At 40.3% G+C, this 23,304-nt stretch overlaps 1 protein-coding gene across 1 annotated transcript in view; it reads right to left on the reverse strand.

Annotated features, from left to right (window-relative positions):
• Positions 1-667: 667 nt before the first annotated feature.
• CRTAM (cytotoxic and regulatory T cell molecule) overlaps positions 668-23,304 on the reverse strand; it is a 28,393-nt gene continuing 5,756 nt past the window's right edge. The window contains exons 2-15 of the mRNA XM_030538265.1: positions 21,792-21,938; positions 18,292-18,444; positions 13,176-13,319; positions 10,534-10,695; positions 9,597-9,671; positions 9,394-9,498; positions 9,043-9,108; positions 8,735-8,857; positions 7,682-7,780; positions 6,166-6,264; positions 5,588-5,692; positions 4,820-4,966; positions 4,308-4,391; positions 668-2,845 (exon numbers count right to left, since the gene is read on the reverse strand). Of these exons, the coding sequence (XP_030394125.1) occupies positions 2,715-2,845; positions 4,308-4,391; positions 4,820-4,966; positions 5,588-5,692; positions 6,166-6,264; positions 7,682-7,780; positions 8,735-8,857; positions 9,043-9,108; positions 9,394-9,498; positions 9,597-9,671; positions 10,534-10,695; positions 13,176-13,319; positions 18,292-18,444; positions 21,792-21,938 (1,640 nt within the window). The 3' untranslated portion in view covers positions 668-2,714. The remainder of the gene's footprint in view (positions 2,846-4,307; positions 4,392-4,819; positions 4,967-5,587; positions 5,693-6,165; positions 6,265-7,681; positions 7,781-8,734; positions 8,858-9,042; positions 9,109-9,393; positions 9,499-9,596; positions 9,672-10,533; positions 10,696-13,175; positions 13,320-18,291; positions 18,445-21,791; positions 21,939-23,304) is intronic.

Consider the following 23,304-nt stretch of genomic DNA (forward strand, 5'->3'; position numbering starts at 1 on the left):
ACGGTTCTCACGTAAGTAAAGTTAAATATGTGTATTAGTGTTTCCTAAAATTGCAAGCTCTGAGGCAGAGGCCATGCCTTTCTTTGTCTTGTACAGTGTTGATGCTTAAAAATTATATTTTAATTGTCCCCCTACTTTTATTAAGTTCACACAAGCCCAAATATAATCATTTATTAATACATCCATTGCTGACTACTTGATTGGTTATTGCAACATAATGGAGTAGTCTAGAGCCTGCGTCCTTAAACAATTGGATTATTAAAGTGTGAGATGTATGAGCCATTTTAAAACTGCTGAATGCTAAAAATAACTTGTATGCCAGCTACATAGCTACTTGGCACTTATTTGTTCAATATGTTGAAGATGATCCAGAGGTGAAGAAATCAAATACTTTTCATCTGAGAATAGTGCAAAATCAATGTTTCTTGATGGATTTGTCTTGGTTTATTGGTTGTAGGATGTGGTAGGGGAGTGTTCCCCCTATTATTACTGAGTGAGTACTTTTTTTCCCTTTTTCTGTATGCTTATCACCGTACCTGTTTTATTGGTATGTATGTACTGTGGCAATACCAAACTGTTCTTTAAAAAGAAGACAGACATTAAGTTTGTACATTAACACTTAAGTTTGGTTTATTTAAAAAAAAAGTCACTTTGAACAGCCAACTGATCTTAAGAAAGGCAACCAAAAGGTTCACCAATGAAAACCATGAACTAATAAAATGGCAGAATTTTGAGCAGTACTACAAAGCTTGCTGTAAGCATGTCTGCTACAAGCCAGAAGAAGTAGTACAAAACTGATACACCAACCACTGCAGCCAGAAACAAAACTTGAATTAAAAATATCCTTAATCTTCCTTGACAAAAACATGGAATGTGCAGACTGTATCTATTTAGGCTCTCATATGGTCTTCATCAGAACTGTGGTGTCTAAATGCCTAAAGTGCTACTCTACTTTAAATAAACATTTTTACAGTAATGACAAACCAGATAAAGCGCATTCACTTGAAATTTTAAACATGTAAAGGAACTAAGAATACTTAAAATAGATTGCTGTTCCAAAGGCCTCAGTACCAACAATGTCTGATCTTTCAGTCTTTTCCACACATAGAACTGTCCTTGAAGTTAAAGGAGTACTGTGTGCCAATGGAACTGGAAGATCAGGATTTGAAATTTTATTATTAGTTATGAAACTTTTTTCCCCAAACACCTGGCTTCACCATTACAGAGCATTTTACAAACCAAATTTAGAAACAATCAGTTGTATATGCTCTTTCATGGTTTTGTTTAAATATTAAACAATTCAGGTCTTATTGTTAAACCAATATTAAATCTTGCTGGAAACTAGAAGTGTTTTACAGTGGAGTCCACACAGGTTTTGTGTCAAACATGAAGTCATCTTCCAGCACCAAAACCATATTACCACTAACAGTAATGGCAGTGACATCTACGGCTAGTCAAAAGTCTGTTTTCCTCTCATTGCCTGTGATGAGAAGTGCTACCATCTGACATGAGTAAACTGAGTGCAATATCCTTTTAAAAATTACCTTAAATCCTAATTTCATAGCCTGGACTTAATTCAGATCCGCAATTCTCACTAAGTGTGATTCTGTGCTAAGAAGTTACTAAGCGTGACAGTGTGGGGTTCTGTAGTCATTGTGTCTCATTGGTTTTCATATCAGATTCGCTCAGTCTGCAAGTGAAAATTGTTTTTTCAAACAGCCCTACAAACTCATCCTGGGTCCTGACAGCTCTGCCACTAATATAGATCTGAAGGCCAAATTGTACCCTCAGCCATGCCTGTGTCACCCCATTGTCTGCAGATCATGCCCTTAGCAACATTTATGGAAGATTTCAAAAGGCAAATGACTGTGGAGACAGGGCTAGTAGTAGAAGGTGTCATGGTCAAGCACTTTACAAAACAACTAGTTAATTCTCACAACTGTCTTGTGAGGCAGGGAAGTGTTTTAGGAAACACTTTTAAGCTTTATACTTGACTTTAATTTGCATACTGACCAATCTTTTGTCAAATTATTAATAGCTCTTGGATGTTTTCTAGAAGAGCAATATGCTTAAATAAATTTGAGACTTCACTCAGAAGTGTTTGAAGTCAACAATAACTGCAGGTTGCTCTGCACCTCTAAAATCACAATGTTTTTATTTCATTAAATAAATATTGGTTTAAATCAAATAACTTTGGGCACCCAAGTTCAAAAATATTAGCTTAAAGTGCTTTCTCAGACATTCCTGCCTCCCCATGCCATAATTAGACAATGCGTCTCAGGAGGCTGCAGAACTGTTGCATGAACCTCTCCGTAATTTTGTATCTCGTATTATGACAGCTGGTTCTGCATTCCATTATCAGGACCCTCACTGCTGAAATGACTTGGTCTGTTCTATGTCTGATCCATTTATGAAACCCATGAATTAAATCTGCTGATTAAATAGCTAATAGCAATGCATGCATTGCTAATAAATTGCCATGAGCATCTCTTCCAGCTACCTCTCTTTTTAATGTCAACACGGTGACCCAGACTAGAATCCAGGTTGAGACCAGCCATTTTATCAGGCATTTCTTCCTCTGTTTGAAATCCTGCTGTGATGTTGATATGTCACAGTGACAGTTTTATGTACCATCAGATTAGTCACACTATAAATATGAGAACACACCATATTGACTCTGTACATAGTATAATGTTGCCAACGCTTCCTGCCTTCTATACATCAGTTTCTTTTCCATATGCCAGATGTTTCTCAAATGTTGAAACATATCTTTCTTCTGAATTTGACTTTATTGTTCCTGCATATCCTTCAGTTACGTATTGCATAGTAGGCTTCTCATTGGCAACTGGAAGACAAATGCACATTTGTTGATGTCTTTGAATAGACTGAGGGGGTTATTTTGATAGAAATTTATTCTTGCTACAACATTACTGATAAATCCAAAAGAGATGGTGTATAGATATTACAGTGACAGGAGCACTAGCAATTTTTAAAAGTGATTGAACTTGTGGTCAAGAAAATAGTTTTTTTCTACTAATGCTGGTTGAAATACTTGGAATTTTGAAAAAAAAAAAGGGGAAAAGATTTTGACAAATGTTTGATTTTTTTCCCTCCCTCATTTTTCTACCAGTTATAGAGATGATGAAAATTTGTCAAATGTAAGATTGATATTTGAAATAAAATTCATTTTTTAAAAGAAGTGTTTGCCCTCCCTTTTTTGACTAGTCTGACTTTTTAGCCAAAAAGCTGCATGTGTTTATATGGATTCCAATGGTACAATAAGAATACACTTTACAGCAAGGTGTCCCACAGAGTTTTAAAATGCAGCCCACAGCTGACTCTTCCTCTAACTACAGAGTGAGGACAAAGCTGATAAAGTGCAGGTGTGTTTTGCTGATGAAATCAGCAAACAAGCAATTTGTTACTCTAACAAAGGTACAAGTCCCACCAAGTATTACGTGTGCATATTTGATATGCATTTCTGTAAATATTCATGCATCTTAATGCCAGGAAGAGCATTACAATCATCTAGTCTCATTTCCTGCAAAACATGAGACAAGGAACCTTACCCAATAATTTCTGCATTGAGCCCATGACTTCTGTTTGAGCTGTAGCATACTCTTTAGAAAGACACCAGTCTTGACTTAAAGACTGCACGTCATGGAGTATCCATCACATCCTTAGAGAAGTTGTGCCCCTTAGGTTTACGGCAAGTTGCCAAGGAAGTTCTTAGGGTCTTGAAATTTGGGTAGCCTCTGCTTTTCAGAATTTTATCGCCTGCAATGTTTTGGAAAAGGCAAGGTCTTATCTCCTTGCCTCCCTTATCTTCCACATCTCATCACCCCCAAATAACTAATGATGAGTTTAGAGGTGAGCATGTCTCATTTTTAATATTTGTGAACATGTAACTACCAAAAACATCTAATAAAAACCAAATAAAGGCTGCAATTTTTAAAGACATATGGGAGTTAGGCACCCCGCTCTCTGAATTCCAATGGGATTTGTACAATGAACCGTTAGACTGCTTTGAAAAATCACAGTCAAAAGCTTTAAGCATCAATGTAATCTGTGATGGGTTTCCCAGTTATGGTGAATGCGAGAGATGGTTAAAATGGTCATGTGTCTGCAGTGGGCATTGGGCCTATTAAGGAGGTTTGACTAAACTTTATGATTGAAGCTTAAGATTTGCAGTTTGCAAATCTTTCCTAAACAATGAGGTTGGCTTGAACCTAGTTGGATTGAAATCAGTAGCAAAACTCTGACTTCAATGGGCTCTTCAATGGCCTGGGGTCATGGTGGTAGCTTACCTTGTCCATTCTTTTCAGGGGCTGGATTTTCTTCATTGGACCTGGATTTGTAACTCTCCAGTGTCTGCTCTGAAGTGTCATTTTCTGTGCAGAAGACAAATGCAAATAAGAAGCTGCAGCTTTTTTCATACATTTGCCCACCCCACTATCCCCGCATGACCAAATACTGAACTAGAAGAATATCAGTGGTAAGAGGGCAATTCAGTCCTCATGTCCATTCAGTAGTTGGACTGCCAAAAAGGAGCTGATTAGTGCCAATCATTGGTGGTGGCTTTTGTGATAAAGACTCTTGTCCATTGAGATTTGGCCTGAGACCACCAATCATTTCCTCTTGGATCCTGAACAGCGGTTTGTAATAACTTTCTATCACCACTGACACAGGCTTGATTTTAACCAATGACCTAGACATGCAAGGATCCCGTATTCTGTTACTAGTCCCCTCAACTATTCCGTCCCTCACACCCATCCTAAACATAGACATTACTGGAGATTTAGATTGTGTGATCACTCACCTCTCTTCCAGGCTCCGTGTGCTTTTTGTAGCTTCCTCAGGAAGAGCAGGACTATGATGAGCATCACAAAAATGAGAACCGCTACCAGGACTGGCAACAAAACACTTGTTTGCCTTTGTCTGATGCCTTCAGAATTAAGATCTGTTTCTATAAAAGAAATATTTTCAATATAGTTAGGTAGCTACTACCTGTGATGTTTAGCTAATAAGAGGAGGACTGTCAATTATAGAGATTGCAACATGATAGGTTAGGAATGCCGAGGCCTGTTCATCAGAAATAAAGGAGCAGACAATGTTGATCATGTGAGATCATTTTTAAGCCTAATGATTAGTTTGTTCTTCAAGTTTGTGTTTGAGAACATACTAGTCACAAAAAGGGGGAAATTGACAATACTGGAGACTGGTTTCAGGCTCTGAGCCAAAATCCACTGTAGTCTTTTCATTGAGTTTAGTGGTCTATTAGAGAAGAAATACACAGGAAACGGCAATGTAAACGTCCCCATCATTGACATGGAGGAGCCAGGACAAATTTTCTGCTTGTGTAAAAATGGGAAAAACTCCACTGAAGGCAGTGGACCAGCAGAGAATTTAGCCCAATGTCTCTAGATGCTAATATTGTTTTTGGTCTTCATGGGCCCTATGAGATTCTTAACAAGGGCAACCCTATAATGTCCTTCATTGTGGGTTTGGTGATGTAGACACTTGGCTGCTGGGAACCAGGCTGACCTCAGGAAGGCCCATTTCATGTTTAGTATTAACAAGAACTTACTGATGGTGGCATTACAATTCACAGTTGTTTCTTCATGGCTTATTGATGGTTCTTCTGTCACAGAGGTTTCTTCTGCAACAGTCACATTTAATGTCATTTCAGATCCTGTAAAAATGAAAAGTGTTTCTCTGATTAGCTCAATCACAGTCACCCAGATTATTTATATTTTGCTGTATTAATTCAACATTTAATGATTCCAAGGAAAAATATATGGGCCAGATTCTCAGCTGGTGTAAATTGGGATAGTAACAGTGATTTCAATGGAGCTATGTTGATTTACGTGAGTTGAAGATATGGCTCTGTATTCTTTAGGTGGGCTTAATTATAAAATTTAGGGTTTCTATCCTTGCCAAAGTGTAGAAGGATCAAGAAATTAAGCCTCAATATAGCTCTTCATAGGTCTGCAAGTGTTGTTCTGTTTTACAGTTGAGGAAACTGAAAAACAGCAAGTTAAGGGAGTTGGCCAATGTTACACTGTGATCCAGTGTTACAAATTAGTTTAGAATTTGAGTTCCTGGCTCCCAGCCCCATGTTCAGTTCATTAAATTACCATGTTATTCCATCATTAAGGAATTTACCAGTGGTGATGTTGGAGTTTTGAATTGATTGTTCATTGCTTATTGCTGGTACATCTGTCACAGATGTTTCTTCTGTGACGTTCAAAGTTCTTTTTGGCTCTGTAGAAATACAAGTAGAAAATATTTTGACTTCTTTATCCCTTTCAGTAATCTGATCAGACCCAAACTATGGACAGACTCAACAAAAAGTCTGCCTTACTAAGTCAGTATTTCTGAACTCCGACAATGTGTTTTATGGAAACTCTTAGCTACAGTTCTAATAAATGCAATTTAAGGCTGGACTTTTCAGGAGTGCCTTAGGGCCAAACCTCGATGTTCTTACTCAGAACAAATGGATATAAACTGGCCATCAGGAAGTTTAGACTTGAAATTAGATGAAAGTTTCTAATCATCATAGGAGTGAAGTTCTGGAATAGCCTTCCAAGGGGAGCAGTGGAGGCAAAAGACATATCTGGCTTCAAGACTAAGCTTGATAAGTTTATGGAGGGGATGGTATGATGGGATAGCCTAATTCTGGCAATTAATTGATCTTTGACTATTAGTGGTAAATATGCCCAATGGCCTGTGATGGGACACTAGATAGAATTATTTGTAGTAACTCAGATCCCACCCTTTCATGGGTGTCTGGTTTAGGGTGCCTAGACAGCAAGTGTGAAAAATCAGGATGGGGGTGGGGGATCATAGGTGCCTAAATAAGAAAAAGATCCAAATAGTAAGACTGTCCCTATAAAATCAAGACATCTGGTCACCCTAGACTCTGGCTGGTGAGTCTTGCCCACATGCTCAGGGTTTAGCTGATCGCCATATTTGAGGTCGGGAAGGAATTTTCCTCCAGGGCAGATTGGCAGAGGTCCTGGGGTTTTTTTCACCTTCCTCTGCAGCGTGGGGCACAGGTCACTTGCTGGAGGATTCTTTGCACTTTGAAGTCTTTAAACCACAAGTCGAAGACTTCAATAACTCAGACATATTTCAGGGGGTTTGTTACAGGAGTGGATGGGTGAGATTCTGTGGCCTGCTTTGTGCAGGAGGTCAGATTAGAAAATCATAATGGTCCTTTCTGACCTTAAAGTCTATGAGTCTGAGTTCTTCCTCACTCCTGACTCATGTAAACTCCTGCTGAAGACAAGACATTGCATTCTTTAGCTAATATTAATTATAACAATATTTAGACTTTTCCACCTTCAAAGCATTGTACAATACCTGCTGTAGCTGAGTCTCAAACACTGCCAACAGGCAGGTGAACATTAATGATCCCCATTTTACAATATGGGAACCAGAATTAGAGGCTGAGGTTTTCTAAATCATGAGGGCATTTGGATGCCTGGTGGGAACTGGACATGGAAATTCCTGAAGCAGCTTTGAAAAGTCTCAGTGGAGCCCTTAAATGACTTGCCCAAGATAATGCAATAAGTCAGTGGTAGATCCCAGATTAGGACTGGGGTGTCCCTGCCTCCTAGCCCTGTTCACTAACTCACATGGCCGCTTAGCTTACAAGGACATTAATTAGAACACGTACCAATGGTGCTGTTCGCATTCTGAGTGGCTGGTTCACTACTTGTTGCTGGTGCTTCTGTACTAGAAATATGCTCATTTACTGTTCGTGTTACTTCTGATGCTGTAGAAATGAAAAGAGAAATTGTTTTTTTTCTTATACACAAAGATAACTGTACATTCAGAGTATAAATTAAACTCATGTTTGTAAAACAGAATTGCTCTATTTGCTGTGTCGATCTGACATTACACATACAGTGGAAGATTTTCAAAGGCCAGGATTCTCTAAGATGTTTAGATGCCTAAACGTCTATGAAATTAATGGGAGTTAGGCAGCTGAATACTTTTGAGGATCTGGGCCAAATTGCACTGGTGTAAAAAATAAAAATAAAAGTTGACTAATTTCCAGTTCCAAATTTCTTCCATAAAGTAACTACACACAGCCAAAGAGACCCCTTTAAAGGTTGGAAAGTCTGTCACTGTCAAACAATTCATATAGTGGTAATGAAGCTCCTCCTGCCTTCTTTATATCTGGGTACAATCCTGCTGTTATCACCTGAATAACTTTACAGTTTAAGCCTTAAAGTGTGTTGACCAGGCTTATTTTCTGTCAGCCTGTGGCACAGTGCCACCTAGTGCATCCATAGGGATAGCAGCAAAGAATCCTGTGGCACCTTATAGACTAACAGAGTCTGTAAGGTGCCACAGGATTCTTTGCTGCTTTTACAGATCCAGACTAACACGGCTACCCTTCTGATACTTGACTCCATAGGGATAGGTATTAATACAATCATAGCACGCATTGATGGAGCTATGACAATTGACACCACCTGAGGATCTGCCCCCATGTGTCTCCATATGTTTGTCTTCACTACAAAGAGACAAGTAGAGAGGGCAGTCTTTCTCTATGATGGATGCAATTCTAAAGTGCTCACCTGTGTGTAACAACTATTGTGTTTTGTGTTTCAAGAATCATAACAGCTGGAATATAAATTTGTTCTCAGCAGCATTTCCATCTGCTTTACATGTGATAGTTTAACAAATTGCTTTAATGTCATTAAGAAAAAAATGTACTTACAATTAGTTGTGTTGGCTGGTAGTTCCCGCTGCTGGGTAGGTATTGCTGGTAAGCTGGTACTAGATGGCCTCTCAGGCACAGTGGTAGGAAAGTTTGGTTGGCTGGATCCTAAAGGAATATTCACTAAACAAGACATGAAAATCGGAAAACATATTTTAGAAATAAACCCAACCCAGAAAGATGGAATCCAGATGTGAAATTTCCCAGTCTCCAGAGAGATTTGGCTTTAGCTTTTGATATGGGGCTAGCTACCCATTCCACCCCCTCCCCAAAATATGAAAAACAAAAAGTGAATTTAAAATTCTTACCAGTAGAGTGCAGAGGATTTTGAGAGAAGATGGTGTTAGCATTTGGATTGGACTCTGTAGCAATCACTGGAAAAGAAGAACCCAATTCTGAACACAATGCAAGTAGTATTCTGTACTATCCCTGAGTATTCTTTTGCAGCCCATATTCTGGGCAAAAGCACTTTTGTGAAATAAATCATATAAAATTATTTTTAATCATGTGGACACACAAAAAATAACATTGGCCAAGCAGTTTGACCATGATATTGAACCTTTCCTCACTAAACCCCAGATTACCTTAATTCAGCACTACTCTACAATTTATATCATTTAATTTACAACAATGAAAAGAGTTTAAAGTATGGAACCTACCAACAGTTGTCTGAGAAGAAAAAACTTCCTGTTGGATACTTGTTGCTAGAGATATGCTCACAGGTGATGTCTGTATTATAGATTTCAGGGTAGCTTTTCGGGATTCTAATGGAACAACCAATGCATTTATCAAGGTTCTCTCTTTAACGATATGAAGAAAAAAAATTGTTTTTCAGTCAGTGGCTTTTTAATATTGTACCTACCCATATAATGCTGAGGATGCTCAGAGGTCCTCGTGCTTACTTCTAACACATTTGGAGCTGAGCCTGTAGTAGTCACTAGAAAACAATAATTAATAATAAAAAATAATAATACTTTGAATTTCCCTAGTTTCTTGCATCTGAAGCTCTCCAAGCACTTTACAAGCATTAACTGAATCCAACAGTATGTATGGAAGGTAGGTAAGTATTAGGCCCATTTTACAGATGGTAAACAGAGGTACAAGGAGCAGAAGTCTGGTGGCACCTTACAGACTAACAGATTTATTTGGGCATAAGGTTTTGTACCCACAAAAGCTTATGCCCAAATAAATCTGTTAGTCTTTAAGGTGCCACCGGACTCCTTGTTGTTTTTGTGGATACAGACTAACACAGCTACCCCTCTGATATTTAAGGAGCAGAAGTGAATGTTCCAATGTAACGCAGGAACCCAGGACTCCCACTGACTTTAGCGGGCTTTGGATCAGGTTCACTGTGAGTAAGAGGCAGAGATGGTAGGAGAACCTAGGAATCCAGCTCCAAGTCCCTTCTGTAACCACTGGAGAGTACGGTCTTCCAAAACCAGACACTGAAGAGACCTTGTTCTCTGAATGGTAGATCACACGTTCAGTTATGCATCTATATCTATATGAGAAATAATAGAGTAATTCAGTGTGGGCTAGTGCATGGGGGCCCTGTTTTAGGACTCAAGAGACTTAGGTTCAACTCCTAGCTTTATTACTGGTTTGTTGAGTGACTTTGTTACTCTGTGCCTCAGTTTCCCTACCAGTGAAAGGGGATGATAATACTGATGTTTGCTGCAAAATGCTTTGAGATCTATTGATGAAAGTCACTATACAAGAAAGCAGTATTATTCTTCAAGCTCAAATGTTGAAAGGAATCACCACCAAACAACCAATGCTTAAATAAAAGCTGTTCTTACTGAAATTTTCAAACTGGAAAGATGCTATCAGTTTCCCCCCTCGTAGGGTTTCATGACGAATGACACAACTGGCTGTTGAATCTCCGTTGTATGCATGGACTATGAGACTGCTGGTTGTGTTGCACTTCTTTCCATCGTGTTCAAATTGGTGTTTGATGTCACCTATGTAGCCATTTGAAGAAAACATTTAAGTGCTTAACCGTCAAAAGCAATTTAATGAAAAACCTTCCAGTCACAAATCTGCTTTACTTTTGGTCTGCTAAAGCACCCCATGAATGCTGAGCAAAAAAGTGTTTCCATTGTGTAAATGGATCACAGCAGAGCCCACGTAGAGCAAAGTCATGTTTTTGTCAGAATTGCTTAGTTCCAATCTACACACTATCATGCACTGAAAAAAACATAGGAGTTCTGTTCTACTTCACTCTAGCAGAGTTCACTATAAGCATAAGTTCCACACCATTATGGGTAGCGTGACTGCATGAGCACCTCTGATCTCTCCTGAACGGAATCAGCTGGGTCATAGCCATACACTGCTAAAGGGCTTTAAACTCAAGACATAAGGGCCTATAACTTTGAAGCAGGACAAGGATCTGAGTTTTGGTTCTGCAGTCAACATGGAGATCTGAGTGCAGGATTGTCACTGCAGTGAAGTTGCCAGATAGCTTTGTTACCATATTCACACAGATCGCAGTTGTTAAATCTACAAATAAATATATACTATGCATGCCCAATATTTGCACATATGATAATCCCTGATACAGCAGTTTTACTTTTTAAAGCATTGTATTAATCCTTCCATCAACTCTGTGATGTCACTTTCATCATCCTTATTTTATAGCAGGGGAAAGAGACACAAAGAGATTAAAGTCTAAAGTCATCTAGTAAATGAATGGGACAGCCAGATTGAGGACACAAGCATTCCTGACCCCCAGTTCACTGCTCAGTCTATTAGATGATGTTACCTCTTTATTAACAATGCTATGTGGAAAAACAAGGATGTAGTTAATGATGTAAAAGAATAAATGACTAAATTCTCAATGTCTGTGCTAAATCAGTTCTTTTCAAATTTTTCACAATCTCAAATGGCATTTTCTATGGTAAGCATTAATGTCTTGAAATCTATTCACAGTATCTGTCAATTGATAAGACAAGTGATCATGAATACTTTTAGCTTAGAATCTCTTCCTAGAACTAGCCGTCCCTCTTAACTCTGGTGATATTTATACTTTTCAATCGGAGAAATTCCTCGGTTCTAGCCTTCTTTAAAGAAGGAGATAATTTATCACCCAACAAAATTACATTTTTTCCCTTCAAAACTATAATCCATTTAATTTGCATGTATTGCAAATAGATGAGAGAATTCATCATCACTCTTTAATATCAAATCCTGCCTTATAAAACTCTATTCAGGTATCAAGCAAAAAACCCTGGAACAAATATGAATCCTTAGTTAGACAACTACATTTCTCTGATGCCCATCGGACTTAAGGTCAAAGGGCAAATTGCATCAGGTATAAAATGCTCCAGCTTGGGGCCCACCCTTATTACATAAAGATCAGAACTGCCAAGAGAGCACATAGGTAAGCTGCTGTTTTTAAATACTCCAGGCCTCAGTATTGCATGCACAAATGCATAATCAGATTAACAAATTCAGCAAGATACATTACTTTGAAATAATGCAGCAGTTATGCAAGATATAAAAGACCTCTCTGGGTTGCATGGTGTGACATTGTCCATATAATCTACATCTTTATTACTTTCTAGATAGGCTGCACAACTCTTAATCCCCCAAACTTCCTTTAAAATTAGGGAATTCAGAAAACATTTTACCAAGATTAGAGGTGAACACTTGCAAGCTTTGCTTCATGACCCAAAATACAAATACAATTTTCACTTCATGATCCAAAATAACAAGTAAAGTAAGAGAGGAAACCATTAACACCTATTCTTTCATAGCTAGCCCCCATGTACTGACAGTGACCTGCATTTCCTCTTGCGGGCGTTGCTGCTCCTGCTAGCAAGGTGGTTATTGTATTATATTTACAATGGTTGTTTAAACCACACAAGTAAAAATCAAATTAGCTCCTTACTCTCCCTTTAGATACATGTGCTCAGAGCTCTACCAGGGAAGATGTATCTTCATTAACTGATATTGCGAGGCAGCTGGTGGGTTGAGTGCCAGGAACCAATGTTGGCTTTTATGGGGTTGCTGTTTGGGCTTGAGCAAATCACTCAAGGACAGATAGTGCAACCTTCAATAAGCAGTGGAACTACTGGCATGGGTAAGTGCTATATTCAGTATGAAAAGGGGATTCAGAATCTGGCTCTCAACATCTGTTCCTCAGCTTCCCCACCTAGAAAATGGAGTTAGTCAAAGAGGCAGTTTGAAGATTAACTACTACGTCTGTGCTGTGAAAATTGTGCCACTGTTAGCTGTCCTGAGTCAACTCCCTCCCTTTAAAAAGAGGTATCCCCAGAATTTAGCACTTGTATCCAGTTCTCAGGCCTCCCGTCCCCAGGTGCTGAGACCTTTCCAAACTGGACCAGTGCTGGTTCAGTGGTATTTGTACAGTACACTAATGGCTGATAAGAATATTCCCAACAAACAAACAAACACTACTCAGTGGCCATTTAAAACTCACCATAGACTTCCAGCCCATTATTTAGCAGCCATGTAATCTGAGGAGGGGGCTTACTTCCCTTGGTTAAGCAGCTCAGTACAATCTTTTCTTCTTTGCCTTTGGTTCTAATATCTGATACTTCCAACTGTGGCTTGGAGGGAGCAGCTGTAACAAAGCGATACATGATGAGATTAGGCTCTTACAGTCTTGTGCAATCTGTTTTATGAGTGGTTGCATGTACATCACCCCATATTATTTCTTTCAAATAAGGGCGCACCTCAAGGCCCCAGCCAGGATCAGGGCTTCATATTGCTTGACACTATACAATTGCATATGAAGATGCAGCCCCTAACCCTAAAAACTGGATGTCTGCCTGATTCCTTCCCTGGCCCCATCTCTGGTTAGAGCAGCCTATGGAGGTGGTCCTTACTTGCACCAGCTGGTAACAGTTTCCAAGAGAGTGTTCCCCAGCTGAGCATTGCTAGAGCACAGTGTATTGTGACTAGGCCTCTTTCTCCCCCAGACATTTTCTTTTCCCTGTGCTGGGGATGAAGTGTAGCAGGGATGGTGGTATGCTGTGTCTGTAGTCACTGGGATCACCTCCACACTAGAACCTCCCCAGCAAAGAAGCAAGGGCCAGATTCCATGCTGCACTGCCCAAGGGCAGAGAGAAGGGGCAGAGAATTTGGCCGACCATCCACACTGAGCTGCATTTAGGATACTTTTTTTACTCACTGTACTTCAGACTTTTAAGACTAATACTCTAGGCTCCCTTCCCCTATCTTACTGGTGACTTTCTCTGTTGGCCACTGTCGTTCACAGCTCCCTGTTCATTTCTGCAGCTCTAGCCTATGATGGAAGGGAGGCTGCTCCACAGTGCAGCTTTGCAGTCAATCACACATTAAGTAGGAGAAACCAGTGCCCCAGTGTTTTGTGAAGCCCAAAGGTATTCTGGCAAGCTAGTACAAGGGCCCAGAAAGCTTAAGAAACACTAATCTTTTCTAATCAAGTAATGCAGTTATCTGTAAATGCCCAAAAGGAATTTATCCTTCTTTCCACTGGCTGCCTTCCTCCTTCTCTATTTTATATCCTTCACAGATGTTATCACTTCATGGTATTGCCCCTTCTATCTCTCCAATACACTGTAAGAAAGATAGGGTATAAAATATGTATTAATTAAGCAACTGCTTAATTGATTAGCCATATCTATTACCTTTAAAAAACTTTCAACTGCTTCACTAAAGAAAAGGATTCAAGTTGAATTTAATTGCATAGAGCTGTAGTCACTTAACAGAAACCATTAGTATAGTATTTGAGGAGGTCAACAAGAATGTTGCGGATCCAGTGGATATAATGTACTTAGATTTTCAGAAAGCCTTTGACAAGGTCCCTATCCAAAGGCTCTTAAGCAAAGTAAGCTGTCATGGGATAAGAGGGAAGATCCTCTCATGGATCCGTAACTGGTTAAAAGATAGGAAACAAAGGGTAGGAATAAATGGTCAGTTTTCAGAATGGAGAGAGGTAAATAGTGGTGTCCCCCATGAGTCTGTACTGGGCCCAGTCCCTATTCAACATATTCATAAATGATCTGGAAAAAGGGGTAAACAGTGAGGTGGCAAAATGTGCAGATGATACAAAACTACTCAAGATAGTAAAGTCCCAGGCAGACTGTGAAGAGCTGCAAAAGGATCATCAAAACTGGGTGACTGGGCAACAAAATGGCAGATGAAATTCAATGTTGATAAATGCAAAGTAATGCACATTGGAAAATGTAATCCCAACTATACATATAAAATGATGACAGTCTAAATTAGCTGTTATCACTCAAGAAAAAGATCTTGAAGTCACTGTGGATAGTTCTCTGAAAGCATTCAATGTGCAGTGGCAGTCAAAAAAATGAACAGAATGTTGGGAAAGGGATAACGAAAGGGATAGATAATAAGACAAAATATCGTATTGCCTCTGTATAAATCCATGGTGCATCCACATCTTGAATACTGTGTGCAGATGTGGTTGCCCCATCTCAGAAAAGGTATATTGGAATTGGAAAAGGTTGCGGAAAGAGCAACAAAAATGATTAGGGGTATGGAACGGCTGTCATATGAGGAGAGATTAATAAGACTGGGACTTTTCAGCTTGGAAAAGACATGACTAATTGGGGATATGATTGAGGTCTATAAAATCATGACTGGTGTGGAGAAAGTAAATAAGGAAATGTTATTTACTCCTTCTCATAACACAAGAACTAGGGGGTCACCCAATTAAATAAATAGGCAAGTTTAAAACAAACAAAAGGAAGTATTTTTTTCACACAACACAGTCAGTCTGTGGAACTCTTTGCCATGGATGTTGTGAAGGCCAAGACTATAACAGGGTTCAAAAGGAACTAGATAAGTTCATGGAGAATAGGTCCATCAGTGGCTATTAGCCAGGATGGGCAAGGATGGTGTCCCCAGCCTCTGTTTTCGAGAATCTGGGAATGGGTGACGGGATGGATCACTTGATGTTTACCTGGTCTGTTCATTACCTCTGGGGTACCTGGCATTGGCCACTGTCGGAAGACAGGATACTGGGCTAGATGGACCTTTGGTCTGACCCAGTATGGCCGTCCTTATGTTCTTATAAAAAGCAACAAAAAATAGCATTGAACTATGATTTGGCTAACAAACTAGAAAATGGGTTCATATAACTCTTTACGTTTTCAGACTCAAACTACATAACCACAATAGAGAATAACTCTTATACTCAATCTCTATCTTGGGAATGTGACCTTGTTTAGATTTTGACTGAGTCCCTCAGAAGAGGGACTTACTTATGCCAATTGGTTATCAACTCCAGTGTTGCGAACACAACAGAGGAAAAACAATACAAAGATAGATTACAAGGTAATTTGGTTAATTACTTACATATCAATTCACCAAAGTCTCCTTCCAATGAATGGATCTATAGTAGTCAATGCTTTTAACCTACTTCATCACAAATTATATTAGCCCCAGGATCTGGGTAACACTCCTAAGTAACATAAACTCTGCATTTGTGACAAACTGTAGAGACTGAGTGCTGTTCAAGAAGCTTGAAGACTTGATCTCATTGTATGTCTGTATACACTGAAAACTTGAAAAGCATTATGAAACCATTAACTGTGGTAGACACATATGCAGCAGTCTGCAATCTTAGGTAACAGTAATTTGTTCCGTTTCAAATCTATGTTATAACAATCTTGACTGGAACCTATTACAAAATAACGAAACACATTGCAACTCCGTGAACATCTTTAAAGCACATGGGAGCATGTACTCTTCTTTACTACTAGGTGTCCAGGTTTAAGAAGTGGTAAATTTATTGCATTGTGGCCCAGAATAAAGTCTCTGTGTTTCTTATCAACAGATCTTTACTTAGCTGTTAGCTTTCAGCTCAGATATCTCCACAGCAGGAGCTGGCCATGTATAAATAGGCGGAGCAAAGGATGGACATGACTGTAGTCTTTTCCTGGTGTGCTAGTGGGTAACCTGAGTTGCTGGAAAATAGAAAGAGACAGGTGACAACTAAGAGGACTCTCAGGTGGCCAGCACAGGAACTCAGTTCTTCCTCCTTCTAGGTGTCCTTGGCTTTCAGGAGGCGATGTGCTGAAGGAGACAGGCTGTTTTATCCTATTTTTGCTGGGTGGTCCAACTTTGTTCCTCTTCTTGGAGGTTCTGGGTGTGGCTCAATCAGATGGTGACCCATACTTCTCAAGATTCTAAATATCCAGCCAAAATGAAAGTTGTCCTCTCTCACCATTCAGCCTTCTCCCATTTTCTCACTCCAGCTTATCTGAAATAAGTTAGGTCATAACTGTTGGTGCATCCATTTTGGGACATACCTTGAGCACCAGCTGGTTTGCTTGAGCCACCAATTTAGCAACCATACCGCTTTTCATGGGCCTCTTTGTGTTGTATCCCTTGGCCTACTTTGCAGTTATGCTTACTCAGGTTGCAGCTTCTCTATCAACACTTAGCTAGTTGCTGAAATGTTCAGTTTAAGGTTTATATAATGTATACAGAGTCCCTCCATAGTCTTTGATGCTTTTCAAAATTATTTTAACAGTCAGTTATACAATACAATGTCCCTTCAAGAACTCTTGTTCTTCAGCAGGCTAGCAGACCTGTATAAATCTTCTGGTTTTGTTCTTTTTAACAACAATGGTGACATCTTGGTATGTATGCTGAGCTGAGTCTTTGCATTATGAATCAAATAGTTACATTTCTGGATATTCAGCCCTGTGGTCAAGTGTCCTTATAAACATACTTTTGATTGCAAGTATCAGAGGGGTAGCCTTGTTAGTCTGGATCTGTAAAAGCAGTAGAGAGTCCTGTGGCACCTTATAGACTAACAGACATATTGGAGCATAAGCTTTCATGGGTGAATACCCACTTTGTCGGATGCATTTGATTTCAGTTCCTTTTATTCACTGCCTCTTTTAGCACAAGCATATTTCACTAACTTGGTAGCATAAGCATGTTTGATTGCAAGCATTAGCCTGACTTCCTCAGTTTATCACTTAAAGTAAAAACAAATCAATATGACCACAGTCTCTTTCTTTCCTAAAAGCATTGCCCATGAGGTAAACCCTGTCATTAAAGTTGATAATATTTTGCCCAATACTGTACCACTTATAGTTGATTTCCCTCTTATGCACATTTGAATAATACAATTAGATTTCATTGAGTTCCCTATTTGACAACTCTATTTGGCATATTTTATAATATTTTCACTTTTGATATGCATTTAATTTTTAATTCATTCACAAACAAGGAACAGGGGAGCTCTTATTAGCAGTGCCATCAGTACGCTCTTGTGAAAGGCTCCCACAATTCTGCATTTCCTCAGCCTGTTGAATAAATCTAGCTGTTAGGCATTGGATTTTTATTCTCTTAGCCCTCTGTTCTATCATTTCTAAAAGGTCTTGATATGTGGGCAATTCTTGAATAGTAATAACTCATAACTTTAGGGCCTTAGTTACTACAACACGGCCTCTTAAACATATTACAAAAGAATACAGTAAAATGGGATAGCCTTCATTTAGAAATAAAAGTGTAGGAGGAGCTTGGATTTTATTAGAAACCTATGGAAATTTAGCTTCTCTAATGGAACTCACCTAAGACAGTAACATTCACTTTCTTGGTTTTGACTGGTATGTCATAGTAGAAGCATGTGTAAGTGCCTTCATCCTGTACTGTGACATTAGAGAGGCTGATAGATAATTTGTTTGTGGAATAGTGGATAAGCTTGTATCTGTGATCTTTTAAACCTGTAAGTGAAAAAAGAATGGCATAGTAATTGCATTGGTACATATGAGTGACATGGGTAACCAAAGTGATAACAGATGAGATTGGCTTTGTTCATCAGGTGTGAATGACGTTCTTTTTTGTTCATTCGCTCTCAGTGTTTAATGAACAATTCTAGTGCTAATAATTCCTAGTTGGATCTGGGAAATAGAGATATATATCAATAAATTTAAAATAGTGCGTATGGGGGGGGAAGGGAGGTCATAACATTTCCTGTGTGTTTCAAAGCTCAGAAAGAAGTTTGGTTTGAGAGGCAGGTGGGTCTTGTGGGTAAAACATTCTTCTTGCACTCAGGAAACTACAGTTCAGTCCCTGGCTCTGCCACAGACTTCCTGTGTGACTTTGTGCAAATCTCTTTGCCTCAGTTTCCCATCTGTCAAATATGGCTGATGTTAATTATTCATATTGCAGTAGTACTTAGAGGCCCCCAGCCTAGACTGGGGCCTTATTGTACTAGTTGCTGTACAGGCACACAGTAGGAGATATCTCTGCTCCAGTGAGTTTAAAGTTTAAAGAAATAAGACAGACAAAGGATGGAAGGGTAAATAGAGGCACAGAGAGCTGAAGTGCTTTGCCCAAGGCCATGCAGCAGGCAGAACTGGGAATAGAACCAGGTTAGTGCCCCATTCACTACACCACACTGCCTCATCTTAGACTTCCTTGCCTTCCAGGGGAGGGTTGTGAGACTAAATGCATTGATATTGGTTTGTGGGGGCACTCAGGATACTAATGGAATTTGGGTCCTGAGGCAGGTAAATGTCAGCAAATATTTGGAGGATTACAAAGAGGCAGCACCATGATCCAGTGCATGTAGGACCAGGGTTAGGACTCCAGAGAGCAGGGATCTATTCCCCTCTCAGAGACAGACTCACAGTGTGACTTTATGCACCATCTCACTGTGATAGGCCTGTTTCCCAATCTGCAAAAGGGGGTTGAATTTTGTAATGCTCCACGTCCATAAAGCTTGAAGTATTAATGAGTTGTCTGATCCTCTAAATCTAGTTTTGCCTAATTAGTTGCCCTCTAATGCGACATCTTCCTAGAATATCCAGATCTCTCAGCAGATTAATATCTCTTTGGGCTTCCTAGACACTCCTAAACTCTTGCCCCTGTGTGACCCATGGGAATCTTGGGATTGAGTCAAGCAGGTCAGATCAGCTCTCCTGCTGGTGACTCATGGAGGGGACACAAAGGGGGCAACAACTAAAGGGGGACACGTGATCCTCTCCATGTGACTCCTCTCTGCCCCCAGCCTGGGCCCCCATGCTGTCCCTGTCTCCTCTCCATCCCATGTTACGGGTGGGAGGTCTCTGTCCTCCTGCTGTGCAGGGTGCCAATTTCAGGCCTTCCACGCAGTTGTGTCTCCTGTGGTCTGTACAGCCCCATCGGAGGACAGGGCTGGGGGCGGTACCGGTACAGCCATGCTGGAGGAGCTGCTGGTGTGTGGGCTCTGGCTCCTGAGAGTGGTGGTCCCATGTTCTGCTCCTTTTGCCACTGCAGTTTCCTGCTGAGTGTGCCCCACCCTCAGTTGTCTGGGGAGAGGCACGTGACACTTTTTGCGCCCCCTCTTCCTCCAGTGTCGCCTTTGCTCACTGCAATCACAGCACAGAAAGTAAAAGCCTGCCTTTAAAGTGAACTGAAATTGAGGAAATAGGCCATCCACTGGGAGAGACTAAAGGACCTCAGAAACTTCTTTTTTTTAATTTTAGCTGAGGCTTTTTAAGCCTTTAAAAATATTTAGGCGAGTGATGGGATCACAGGTCTTTTAGTTTCTGGAAAGGACTAAATATGAAAGAAAAATAATTTTCAAATCACTGTTGTGTGTAAGCTAGATGGTTACTCATTTAGTTTTTTGCCATATGGAATAAGAAAATGATTTGTTAAGCTGTGTGTCACATTGCTTCTTTGAACAGAGACTTATGGTGATAAGATTGAGAACGCAAATGCCCACATATGGCATAAAATTTTGTTTCTCCACTAACATGGAAAAAAAAGCAAAAATACGGTGTTTCAGCCATATCAAGTACTTTACAAACACTAATCCTTGTGTTTAATATCACTTTAATATTCTACACCCCGTAAGGAGATTATCACATGTCTTTGCAGAGGAATAGACTGTGAGTCGAATCCTCAATTGGCGCAATATCCCCAGGTGCTAGAACTAGGGGGGCTGCCACACCCCCTGGCTTAAGTGGTTTCCATTATATCCAGGGTTTACAGTTTGGTTCAGTGGCTCTCAGCACCCCCGCTACACAAATTTTTCCAGCAGACCTGACAATATCGGTGTAGTTTCACTAACTTCAGTAAAGTCATTTAGATTGACACCAGCTAAAGATTTGGGTTTATAGACTCCTGGTACGATCTTCCATCCTAACCTACTATTACACCTTTTTGAGATTGGCAAATTGAATTGGACAAAATTTTCAAAAGCATATATGTGATTTAGGAGCTGGGCAAATAATAATAATAATGATATCAATATTTAAAAAGTTCATTATGTATTCCATTTGGAAATGTTTGCAAAATTTATTGAATAAATTATCTGGCAAATGTAGTTGTCATATTATTTATTCAGTAAATTTTGCAGTTATCCACTCAGCAATCATATTGATGATGATTAGAGCTGAAATTCTCAAAGGGACCCATTAGATGTTGGGGACTCAGTTCATGCTGAATTTCAATGGGAGTTGGGTGCCGGATAACCTTTGAAAAATCCCCGTTGTTTTTAGTGCACCTAGCAGCCCTAAGAGTGATCAAGGTCCACTATGCTATGCTCTGTAAGACAAAGACAGTCCCTGCCCCACAGAGCTCACAATCTAGGAGTGACAAGATGGCATGAGGGACAGATAGGTGTGGGGTGGAGGACAAGGGAGCAGTAAACATGGGTGTGTTCGCATCAGTTAGCTGTCTCCGTGGTATAGCACTCACCGGCTTCTTATCAGAACAGGTGCTTTTTTAATAAGTTAAAACTAATGCAGATTCTAAGCAAGGTACACTTTGAACCTTCTTTCTCAGCTAAATCAGACACAATCTGCAACGTGCATAAGTCCTTTCAGTCTGTGGTGGGTTTTTGAGCTGGTGTTAGTTGTAAATACAATTTATTGCCTGAGGCCCCATTTACAAGCCACTCTGGTGGGGTTTCCATTTAATCAGCTTCCTGTAGGAAAGCAACTGAATGTACAAGAGCTCTAAATGGTGGGCCTGTATGTGAGTCATCTTTTACAGTAGGTGGGAGATTGGAAAGACCACCGATGACTGACCCCTCTCCTACCAAATGGAAAGTAACATGGGTGCAGGTTTTGACACTTACCTCGGTGGCTTTTTAGAAAAATAACAAACCCCCGAGGGTTTGACCACTCCAAGGCAGATTCGTGGTCTCTGGTAAAATCACACTGTAGGCTTAAATCCTGCCCCTCCTCCACAGTGACACTTTCAGTGTGAACCTCTTGAAAATCCCCTGCCAGAGAAAAACAGTTGTGAAATGAGATGTGAGGCAAACTGAGAGCATTCATTTTTGAAAAAGGCTTTTCTGCGAGGGGAAATTTAGCAGCATAACTCTACTGATATAATTGTACATTTATACCAGTATAACTCTCCATGTAGACACTCTTGTTCTAGAATAAGTGTCCACTATACTCGTAAATTTCCCCCTAGACAAGCCCCGAGAGTGAATCTCATGCCAACAAGAGGCGCTAGCTCCACAGACCTAAGGACTGAACTCCTCTATCCCCAGAACAAGGACAGGATAGATAATGGCATCTCATGCTTCCCTGTACTGTGAAGTTGCCGCTCTATCTAATTTTGGTACCTCTGTGGTCTTCATCTGCCATAGGTATCTGCGCACCTCACAGTTATTAATATATTTATCCTCTCAGCATCACTGTAAGGCAAGGAAGTGCTATTATCCTCATTTTGAAGGTTGGGTGCTAAGGCACAAAGACACTCAGGTCCAGATTCAAAGGTATTTAGGTGCCTAAGTTCCACTGAAATCAATTTCCTAAATACCTTTGAGGATCTTGGCCTCAATGTCTGTGGAAGAACTCAGAACCGAACTCAAGTCTTCAGAGTCTTAGCCTGCAGCCTTAATCCCACGGCCATTTCCACAGCCTTCCCATAGATGGCCTGAAGTCCCTCTATGGATGAGAAGAGGGTTCAGCGCTATGACCTGTTGGATAGAAGCTCTGCTGAGACTCCCAACACTTGTGATGGTGGTGGTGTGATGTTGCACACCTGCCCACCACATCTGGACCCTCAATTTATTTCACACAAGCCATCGAAGAGCCAGAAATAGGTGGATTCAGTGAATAAGTGCTCCTTGCATTTAAACACACAGTGGTTTTTAGTTACCAGCCTGGGCCAGATTTGAACAAATGACTCAAAGGTCAAAGTGCTATCTTGCAATTATGTGTCATTGTGCCTGATTTTCAGAAGTGGTGAGCTCTCACAACTCAAGCTGAAATTAACAGTAATTGTGGGTGCTCAGCATCTCTAAAAATCAACTGTTTTTTATTCAACTGTCTAGATCAGGGGCAGGCAAACTTTTTGCCCTGAGGGCCGCATCGGGTTTTGTAAATTGTATGGAGGGCCAGTTAGGGGAGGGGGTCATGGCCCAGCCCCCACCTCCTATCTGACCTCCCTGGGACTCCTGTCCCATCCAAACCCCCCGTTCTCTGACGGCCCCTCTGGGACTCGTGCCCCATCCACACACACCCACTCCCTGTTCCCTGACTGCCCCCGGACCCACGCTGCCCCATGCAACCCCTCCTCTCATTCTTGACACCCCCGCAGGGACCCATGCCCCATCCAACCACCCCTTCTTCCTG

Source organism: Gopherus evgoodei, chromosome 19, assembly GCF_007399415.2.
Source record: "Gopherus evgoodei ecotype Sinaloan lineage chromosome 19, rGopEvg1_v1.p, whole genome shotgun sequence".
NCBI lineage: Eukaryota > Metazoa > Chordata > Testudines > Testudinidae > Gopherus > Gopherus evgoodei.